The sequence below is a fragment of the Salvelinus alpinus genome, chromosome 12, assembly GCF_045679555.1.
Source record: "Salvelinus alpinus chromosome 12, SLU_Salpinus.1, whole genome shotgun sequence".
In the NCBI taxonomy this organism is placed as follows: domain Eukaryota; kingdom Metazoa; phylum Chordata; class Actinopteri; order Salmoniformes; family Salmonidae; genus Salvelinus; species Salvelinus alpinus.
The window spans coordinates 10,479,444-10,490,477 of record NC_092097.1 but is presented as its reverse complement, the minus strand read 5'-3'; the positions used below and the strand labels follow the sequence as shown (position 1 = coordinate 10,490,477).

The window sequence follows — 11,034 nt, the reverse complement described above, 5'->3', positions numbered from 1 at the left end:
TTCTTTCAGATCAACAAGTGTCCCGGCAGCTGGAGCGAGGCAGACATACTAGCAGGGGAAAATGAGTGAACTGGACCAGTTACGCCAGGAGGCTGAGCAGCTCAAAAGCCAGATCAGAGTGAGTGTTAATCCCTCCATCTACCATCAATGGGGCAGGAGCAATTGTTCAAAACGTACAGAAATTGTGTATTTCAGCACTATTGACTCGATTGCAACAAACACACAGAACTTAACCTGCTCCTGCAGGTTACTGCTGGCGTTCTTAACTCTACTAACGTGAGATTACATGCAGCTGCGGCCTAAACTAACCTTGATTACAACAAAAAAACATTGGAATAAAACTGGTAGGCCAGGTGTTCTGACGCGTTACGGTGTCAAGCCTGCTTGATACTAGACAGTGGATATTGCATGGGAAGTAGTCATTGTCTTCGTTCACTACTCCTGCCCCAATTAAATAATGTCTTATCGGTAACAACAAAATTGACATTTTAAAGATAAATGGAAGACTATGACATACTGTAAAACTTCAATTAATAGCTCAGGTGTTTATTTGCATCAATCACTGACCACAACCGGCGCTTATTAGATACAGGCTTCTATTTGAGCCAGGCTTCTATTTGATCCAGACGTCAATGGCTTAAATACGGAGGTATCGAGGCCAGGCTTTTCTACTGTTAAGGAAAATCGACAAGTCTTCTTGACGTCAACATTCTAATAAATATATTTCATACAGGCCTACGCTATTGCAAAAATGTGGTTGTGGGACTAACACTTCACATGTTGCGTGTATAGTTTGTTAGCTAGAAAATTATGATCCTGACAGTCTTGAGGCAGTGTGCTATGCAATCATCCTACTCCAACTATTGGCAGGGATAATGTGGCATTTCTTATTTGTCAGCATGAATGAAATTAGTGGTTCCTGCCTTGATGACTGTATTATATTTACACTACTTGTCCTATAGATTTTTGTAGTAAATTATTACGAATAAACTGATAGCTAAAATGCTCCTTTTCCAGGAATTACATGCTAGCTACTGATAACTAGCTAACTAGCAAGCTAGCTACATTACTAAGGTTCCTGTGTTCTAAGTTGGGAGTCATTTACAGCTTGCATTGATGGTATGATGTTTATAACTAAATGGTTCGATTGCAAATAAATAGATACTCGGACAGAGATCTCTCTGGAGCCGTCATCACCAACCTGTCTACTACCTTAGATACGGATAACGTGATTGGCAGACGTGATCAGTAGGTATAGTACACGAGTTTTGATTGGTTTACAGTGTAGTACTTTGCTGCGTTTGCCTATCCAGCTAGCGAACATAAGTATTTAGAACTGAAATGTGTTCAGAATAATACAGTTACACTATGTAAAAAAATATATATATATATATTTTTTTTTAATAAAACGCTTCTCCTTCGACATACTACGGCCCACCACCTACTGGGCAGGCTGACTGGCTGCACCATTCTCACTCGTTGCATCTCTTGTATCCACCGTAGTTGAGCCGACCATGTAATTTCATCCATGGCAATGATGTAGCTCTCCTTTATCATCTTTTGTTCAATCTTTACGGTACTCATGACGTTCACTCGTAAACAATTAATTTAGAAAGAGGAGTTTATTTGCTAAAATGTGTGCCGATGCCTGGTAATTAAAAGGATCCGGCGGCTACTCACCGCTTTTATTAAACATTTTACGGTATTAGAACTGAATTAAAATGATTTGACAGGAAATGTAGTCTGTCAATTACAATGATTTAGTTAACATGTTTTAATTGCGTATAATTACTATGCCTACATCGAGGCTAATCTTATGCAAAAATTAAGTAATTAATGAACAACTTTTTATTGAATTTCCACATAGTAAAGCGATATAGAATGCAGCAACGGGTGACAGACGATTTTAAATATCATTATAAAACTAAGCACTTTGCATAAAACTAAGCACAACTACTTCCAGGGCCTCCTGAGTGGCGCAGTGGACTAAGGCACTGCATCGCAGTGCTTGAGGCGTCACTACAGCCCCGGGTTTGATCCCAGGTTGTGTCACAGCTGACCGTGACCAGGAGACCCATGAGGTGGCGCATAATGGCCCAACATCGTCTGGGTTAGGGGAGGGTTTGGCTGTCCCGGATTTCCTTGTCCATCGCGCTCTAGCGACTCCTTGTGGCTGGCCGGGCGCCTCCAAGGTGACTTCAGTCGCCAGTTGTATGATGTTTCCCCCGACAGGTTGGTGTGGCTGGCTTCCGGGTTAAGCGAGCAGTGTGTCAAGAAGCAGTGCAGCTTGGCAGGGTCGTGTTTCGGAGGACGCGTGGCTCTCGACCTTCGCCTCTCCCGAGTCCGTACGAGAGTTGTAGCGATGGGACAAGACTGTAACTACTGATTGGATATCACGAAATTGGGGGGAAAAGGGGGTAAAAAGTACCCCAAAAATATATAAAACATTTAAATAACTTCCAAATAATAATAAATGTCTTTCCAATCAAGACATTTTTGTTTCTTCAATAAAGTATAATATGCTACAGTAGGCCTACTGGCCTTGTAGTCTTGTAAGAAAATGTAATGGTTCACTATTGAGCGTTCATGTTCTACAAATAAATCTCCTCTGCACACAACAGGGAATATTACTCTTAACTACCAGCCTAACCACAATGTTTTCTTAATTATATAATTTGTGCAAGAAAGAGTGGGAGGCCCCGGTGCACAACTGAGAAAAAGGACAAGTACATGTTTAGTGTCTAGTTTGAGAAACCGACGCCTTAAGTCCTCAACTGGCAGCTTCATTAAATAGTACCCACAAAACACCAGTGTCAACGTCAACAGTGAAGAGGCGACTCCGGGATGCTGGCCTTCTATGCAGAGTTCCTCTGTCCAGTGTCTGTGTGTTGTCCTTCTTAATCTTTTATTTTTATTGGCCAGTCTGAGATATGGCTTTTTCTTTGCAACTCTGCCTAGAAGGCCAGCATCCCGGAGTCCCCAGTAGAATTGGAGAAACTCCCCAAATACAGGTGTGCCAAGCTTGTAGCGTCATACCCAAGAAGACTCAAGGCTGTAATCTCTGCCAAAGGTGCTTCAACAAAGTACTGAGTAAAGGGTCTGAATACTTATGTAAATGTGATATTTCTGTTTTGTAAATATTTATTCAAACCTGTTTTTGCTTTGTCATTATGTGGTACTGTGTGTAGTTTGAGTGGGGGGGGGCTATTTAATCCAGTTTAGAATAAGGCTGCAACGTATCAAAATGGGAAAAGTCAAGGACTTTCCGAATGCACTGTAAACATTGGGTTGTTATTTGACCTGAAATGCACAAGGTCCTTTTTTTCTGGACCTTTGTATAATTTTGACACACCAAAATTGCACGTCAAAAATTCAAAGTTCTATTTTAGTGCCTGGCTACGCAGACGTGCGCGAGCAGTTTGGATGAAATGATTGAATAACGTGTATGTGTAAATGTATTTTGCAGTGTGGTCAGCATGTTAGTCTGCTCAAGAAGCAAGATTTAAAATGTTCCGATAATACCCACCAGAGGGCGAAGTCATCTTGCAAAATGTTAGTTACAATCAGGACTTAAAAAGAACGCGGATGCCGGGGTTACGGAGTGGTAAATTGGTGTCGGATGAAAGTTGCAATTGAGATTGGGTGATTGTTAGCACGTATTGATGGTTTAACGAGACCTCAGCAAGCGATAATCTAGTGGAAAGCGGTGGTTGCAATTGGCCCATTGAATTGCCATTTTGCTCTCATAATCAAGTCATAACAAAGCTACACCATCTTCAACATCTTATTTTATTTAATACATTTGTGTGATGGTTAATTATCGTCCTACTTTTTCAGGATGCCAGGAAAGCATGTGCAGATGCCACACTATCACAGGTATAAAAAAAAGTATTTATATTGGGCTCTTTTACCTGGGGATATCCAAAACATTCAACACGATCTGCTATCGATGGCATTATGTAACAGTCTTTTTGTGTTTTGCAGATCACTGCCAACATTGATCCTGTTGGCCGTATTCAGATGCGCACAAGACGGACACTGAGGGGACATTTGGCTAAGATCTATGCCATGCATTGGGGCACTGATTCCAGGTAAACCCAAGTATAATTTTTATAGTGTCTTTCGCAAACTAGGGATTTTTTTTGCAGTGACAAATAGTTGAATGACTCCCGTTGTCAAGTGTAGAAGTTGGTATGGTATACATGTGTATGACCTTTGGCATGAATTGGTGATTCTATGATTCCACATGATATACAGTAGTCATAGTGGGAGAGCTTTAAATGTAAGTAGGTGTTATGACTAAGCATGTGTTGCTATTATTGTCAAGTTACAAGGCAAAGCAGTCTTGATAAATTGCTTTTAGTCTGCTATTTCATGCAGAAAGGAGTTATTGTTAAAAACAAAAGTATACTTACTATTTCTCATAGGGAACTGTTATTCCATGACCTTACATGTTTCTACTCTTTCTTACAGGCTCTTGGTCAGTGCTTCCCAAGATGGTAAACTCATCATTTGGGACAGCTATACCACAAACAAGGTCATATACTTCAGTGGCTTACCTTTCAAAGCTCTGCACTATACGTTTCCATTGCAATTCTAGGCGTTGCATTCAGTCCCTTCAACCATTCTACTTCAGTTTTTTTTTATTCACCTACGCACCTGCTATACGAGATTATTACTTCAGGTCTGCAAAGGTGTCATGTTTTTTGTTTTATTTTATCACCTTGCAGGTCCATGCCATTCCTCTACGCTCTTCCTGGGTCATGACCTGCTCATATGCACCTTCAGGAAACTACGTGGCCTGTGGAGGTCTGGACAACATCTGCTCTATTTACAACCTGAAGACACGCGAGGGGAATGTACGTGTGAGCCGGGAGCTCGCTGGACACACAGGTAGACTACATTTTCTGTTTGGTGGCAGGGTTTTCATTCCATTTTGTTTTCCTATGAAATCCTTATCTTTCGTTTTCTTCTACCTAAACTACTGTGGGAACATTTCTGAATTTCTGAAGATTTTTTGTTGTAATGTACAAATGATATCTCTCAATTCCAGGTTATCTGTCCTGCTGTCGCTTTGTTGATGACAACCAGATTATTACAAGCTCTGGAGATACCACTTGGTAAGTAAAGGAATTACTCCCCCTCCTGTAGGGATGCTGCGCTCTGTCTATTTTCAATACTACAACACTGTTCATTTTCCTGAAGTGGATTAGATGTGCATTTGGATAGAAACTCATGCTTGTTTGACTAGATGTTAATTTTTTTTACAGTGCCCTTTGGGATATCGAGACTGGCCAGCAGACAACCACGTTTGCTGGGCACAGCGGTGATGTCATGAGCCTCTCCTTGGCCCCCGACACAAGGCTATTTGTCTCAGGTGCTTGTGATGCCTCCGCCAAGCTCTGGGACGTCAGAGAGGGCATGTGCAGACAGACCTTCACTGGGCATGAGTCTGACATCAACGCCATATGTGTAAGGGCAGCATCCGTTATCAATACATACGTCTATGCACATATATTGGCAATTATTGTATTTTACATAATGCCATTCAATCAAAATGTATACATTTTACTTTGATTTCAAAAAATGTATTTGATACAAATTATTATTAAGTAAAATATAGTCAGTATATTATACCCTTTACTGTTGTCTCTAGTGATGGTGGGGGGAAAAATAGATAGTTATCGCAATATTATTTTGGATGATATTATGTCCATACTTTGACTCCAAAAAAATCTAGTTAGAACTAGACGGCTGTGCCTGTACCAAAACTCAGTTATTTTTCATCCTATAGCTTGTTCTCATCATCTTTTTAAATAGTGAGCCAGCATGTTTTCAGCACTTTTTATTTCCATCCCTGATCAAAACTTCTTTTCTCATGCTCTTGTCTCTCTGCAGAAGGCATATAGTGAGCATTATGTTTGGAACATCAAATTGAATCGCAATACATATAGAGTCATGACAAATGCAATACATATCGTATCGGCACCTAAGTTTCGTGATATCGTATCGTGAGATCACTGGGAATTCCCAGGTCTTATAGTCTCAGTAAGTCATTATTGTGTGATCTGATCTGTGCGTTACAGTTCTTCCCCAATGGCAATGCCTTTTGTACGGGCTCTGATGATGCCACCTGCAGACTCTTCGACCTTCGTGCCGACCAGGAGCTGATGTGCTACTCGCATGACAACATCATCTGTGGCATCACCTCTGTTGCTTTCTCCAAAAGTGGCCGTCTCCTCCTGGCTGGATATGACGACTTCAACTGCAACGTGTGGGACACACTGAAGGCTGACCGTGCCGGTGAGTCACTGATTTTTAAAAATGTTTTACCTTTTATTTAACTAGGCAAGTCAGTTAACTTCTACCGAGTCAGAAACCCGGATCCGGGAGCACCCCCCACCAGTAAAAAAGCTGAATAGCATAGCTAGCATAGCGTCACAAGTAAATAGTAGCATCTAAATATCATTCAATCACAAGTCCAAGATACCAGATGAAAGATCCACTTCTTGTGAATCCAGCAATCATTTCTGATTTTTAAAATGTTTTACAGGGAAGACACAATATGTAAATCTATTAGCTAACCACGTTAGCAAAAGACACCATTTTTCTTTGTCCACCATTTTTTCTCTCCACCAGTAGCTATCACCAATTCGGCCAAATAAAGATATTGATAGCCACTAACCAAGAAAAAACCTCATCAGATGACAGTCTGATAACATATTTATTGTATAGGATAGTTTTTGTTAGAAAAATGTGCATATTTCAGGTAGAAATCATAGTTTACAATTGCACCCACCATCACAACTCGACTAGAATAAATACAGAGAGCAACGTGTATTACCAATTTACTCATAAAACATTTCATAAAAATAGACAAAGCATAGCAATGGAAAGACACAGATCTTGTGAATTCAGACAATATTTCAGATTTTCTAAGCGTTTTACAGCGAAAACACAATAAATCGTTATATTAGCATACCACATGTGCAAACGTTACCCCAGCATGAATTCAAGGCAACGGGAGCAATAACGTTATGATCACCAAAATATATTAATTCTTTCACTAACCTTCTCAGAATTCTTCCGATGACACTCCTGTAACATCATATTACAACATACATATAGAGTTTGTTCGGAAATGTGCATATTTAGCCACAAAAAAACGTGGTTATACAATGAGAATAGTAGCAAAACTGGCCTGAATATGTCGGGCGCTATCTTTGAGAGTGATCTAGTCTAATCGATAGCTAATCATAAACTTGACTAAAAAATACAGGGTTGACAGGAATCGAAAGACAAATTAGTTCTTAATGCAATCGCTGACTTACATTTCTAAAATTATCCTTACTGTGCAATACCGGGTCCGCCAAAGCGAAGCTACACATAACAAAATGGCGATATATGCGTTTAAATTTTTTCAACAGAACAGCGATTTATCATCATAAATAGTTCTTACTGTGAGCTGTTCTTCCATCAGAATCTTGGGTAATGTATCCTTTCTCCGGTCTAATCGTCTTTTGGTCGAAAGATGTCCTCTTGTCCCGTCGAAATGGCCAATAACGTTCGGTATGTACAGGAAACGTGCCCAGCTCATGGAAGGGCGTCACAAATAAATGCCTCAAAATCGCACTAAACGGATATAAATTGCTATAAAACGGTTTAAATTAACTACCTTATGATGTTTTTAACACCTATAACAAGTAAAAACATGACCGGCGATATATTACTGGCTAAACCAAGGCTTGGAAAGGGGTCGGTCCGACGCCCTTCATGCGTCCAGCGCAGGATCCAAAAGAAAGCTACTTCCAGTCTTTTGTGTTTTATACGGGCCCTGATTGCGCAATCGACTCCATTCAAATTGTCACCACTTACTGACATCTAGAGGAAGGTGTAGGCAGTGTTTGTATCCTCATAGCATTCACAGGGACATTAAAACTGACCTGGGACCAGAGGCCAAGATTTCTGAAATCTCACTCCCTGTCAGGAAAAGTGCTGTAGATAGAGTTCTGTTCCACTCAGAGACATAATTCCAACGGTTATAGAAACTAGAGTGTTTTCTATCCAATAATAACAATAATATGCATATTGTACGAGCAAGAATTGACTACTAGGCAGTTTAATTTGGCAATGTCAAAAAAATAAAAGTGCTAACAGCACCCCCTATTGACAAAATTAAGAACAATTTCTTATTTTCAATGACGTACAGGAACAGTGGGTTAACTGCCTTGTTCAGGGGCAGAACAACAGATTTGTACCTTGTCATCTCGTGGTTTCGGACTTGCAACCTTTCGGTTACTAGCCTAACGCTCTAACCAGTAGGCTACCCTGCCACCCCCCTGAGCAGAGGTTGCAATAACGCAGGATATTTTCCCGCATAAAAAAGCGGGACAAATATTTTGCTGCGTTTTTGTAAACTCCGATCTAAAATGCTTCTTATTGTCATTTCTGCTCGGCTTCAGTCACAGTTCGCTCCAAATCGTGAATATAAAAGAACACATTTTGTGATTTCAGTTGCACTACTCCAATCAGATGAGAGATCTTTGCTCTCGTCTTGACCAATCAGACAGCGCTCAGACTGATATGTACAGTACTTTTCTCCGGTGTCTTTTTTTTCCGGTAGCAAGTTAAACGGCAAGATTAACTTCAAGCAACTTTCATTGCAAGCTAATTTACTTGTGTGGCTGCTAAGCCAAATAGTGTTGCACTTTTGTTGTCATCCAATGAAAACGTGAAACAAATTTTTGGGGGGTGTGAAGAAAAAGTACAGTTGCAGGCCCCTGATCGCTCTAACGAAGCAACAACAACAAAAAACACGACTTTGAATATAAAATGCAGGTGAAATGGTTGAAAACACATTCTTTGGATGGTCTGCGTTTTGAAAATGCAGTTTTCTGAAAGCTAATGCGACCCCTGCAGAGACGTCTCATTGCACACCAAGCATGCATGTCGCAAAGTTTATCTTGTACACATATATTAGTCAAAAACAACATGTCCTGGGAATGTTTTATTCAAAAAAACTTGTCTACTACAAATTGACGTTTATTTTAACTTTATCATGTCAGTATAATGAAACTGCATCATTCCCAGCATCCTAGTAGATCCCCGGCACAAAAAGTCCTTAGACTAATGCTATGGTGCTGTTTTAGGTGTGTTGGCTGGACATGACAATCGTGTTAGCTGCCTGGGAGTCACTGATGATGGCATGGCAGTTGCAACAGGATCCTGGGACAGTTTTCTGAAGATCTGGAATTGAAACCTGAAGGTGCTTTCCCTTTTCGTATTGCTCAGCCTTAGCTACTTGTATACAGTGCATTGTTCGCTATAGTTCAACCCTGACTCGCTCTTTGCCCTTTTCCACTTTTTCTTTTTCAGATGTAATTTTGAACTCAAGTTGACTGGAAGACCATTTACAACAACTTAAGAATGTAAAATTTTCACAGCATCTTCTTCAACACTGTTTTAAACTGACTTGGAAACCACAAAAATGAAGGGAAACCAATGCCTTTCCTACACAAAGAAGAGCACAATTGTTTATCACCTAGTTTAAAAGATTTCCTGTGGTATCAAATCAAACTTGTGCATTCCTTCTTGGACCATTTATGTTACCTTGAATGAAAAAACAACACTATCATCCCATGCAAATGTATGCGTTTCAAAAGCAAATGTTGGAGCATAATTGTACAAATATTTAACTTTTTTTTGTTGAAGAATTCTATTCTCTGAAGGTTATAGTTTTATTCAATGGCTTTCGTTTGTCATGTTTCCTCTGTGGTTTTAGATATGTTTTAAAATGAAAGCTTTTCATTTTAATCTAATTTAATCATGTAAGAAAGATGGGACAAAATACCATGAAGAGAGTTTGAAAGCAAAAGCTTGACCAGATTACATGAGCAGCTTTCAGAACGTTTCTATGATGTATTTATATAGTAGCGGTTTGTTTAATCACAGCTTTTTTTGCACAGAAAATAAAATTTGCTTCAACTAATATTGTTAACTAACCAAGCACATGCTATACATTGTGATGAACGCTCATTCCAAAGCAAAAGGGTATGAGTAACTTATTTTCAGTTAACCCCTTCAGTTAACTGTCTTGTTATTTGGGTGGGGTTCTGTTATTTTTGTGGCAAGGCTGGATTTAGTTAAATGGGTGGGGGATTCTTTTTTTTTTTGTCCACTTCTCAGTGATGGACCTCACCTGACTAAATAGACAGACCCTTCCTGTGCTTGGAACTGCATTTGCTATTCTGTGAATGAAATGTACAAATCAATGTCTGAAAATAATGATCTGAAATGTCATATTTTTTTGGGTCTGCCATGGGTTAATTTAGGCGTGCATGCTGTAGAATTGCTTTCCAATGTGCAAAGGCCCAAGTCGTCTGTCTTTTTCGTAAGGATAGTAACCTGTTAACTATAATTTGAACTTTATTCAAGGTATTTTTTGGCTAGACTGCATACATTTATGTACTTACACTGGCAAGGCTATGCACCAGAGAATTGAAAGTGAAGAATGATTTCCTATTGACTGCAGACTCTGAAATATGCTTACCAGTTCTAATGATGCCACTTTTTATAATTCATAAAGGAATGATTGGGAGCTCTGTTGGGTGGTTCACACAATCTCACCTTTAAATTTTCACAACCAATGGAACAAAACACATTCTCAGATTTCTGTCCATACTAAAATGTTTTGTAATATTTTTTTCTTTCTTTTAAATATTGCAAAAAGCATCTGACATTTTTTCACTGTATACAGAAGCACTTTCTTTAATAGTTGTGACATTTTTTATTATTTTTTCTGCAATGTACAATAAATGTGATGTATTTGTGTGTGGCCACAAGTAAAATGATTTGCAATTCAATTGAGATGGATTCCCTTTTCTCCTTCCATTGATAAGATAGAGCTCTGCATCCTTGTACTCTTCACCTTTTTTTTTGTATTTTATTTCAGGATGTTGGTGTACCACAGCGAGCTGGATGCAAGATAGATAATGTACTGTTATTGAAAAATGTAATAAAAAGATGTTTGAGGTG

The 11,034-nt window shown here is 39.4% G+C and overlaps 1 protein-coding gene across 1 annotated transcript in view; it reads left to right on the top strand.

Moving 5' to 3' along the window:
* LOC139535489 (guanine nucleotide-binding protein G(I)/G(S)/G(T) subunit beta-1-like) overlaps positions 1–11,034 on the top strand; it is a 27,066-nt gene extending 16,032 nt beyond the window's left edge. Inside the window, exons 2-11 of the mRNA XM_071334928.1 lie at positions 10–118; positions 3,838–3,876; positions 3,985–4,091; positions 4,474–4,537; positions 4,731–4,893; positions 5,054–5,120; positions 5,271–5,472; positions 6,087–6,303; positions 9,150–9,265; positions 9,376–11,034. Of these exons, the coding sequence (XP_071191029.1) occupies positions 62–118; positions 3,838–3,876; positions 3,985–4,091; positions 4,474–4,537; positions 4,731–4,893; positions 5,054–5,120; positions 5,271–5,472; positions 6,087–6,303; positions 9,150–9,256 (1,023 nt within the window). The 5' untranslated portion in view covers positions 10–61 and the 3' untranslated portion in view covers positions 9,257–9,265; positions 9,376–11,034. The remainder of the gene's footprint in view (positions 1–9; positions 119–3,837; positions 3,877–3,984; positions 4,092–4,473; positions 4,538–4,730; positions 4,894–5,053; positions 5,121–5,270; positions 5,473–6,086; positions 6,304–9,149; positions 9,266–9,375) is intronic.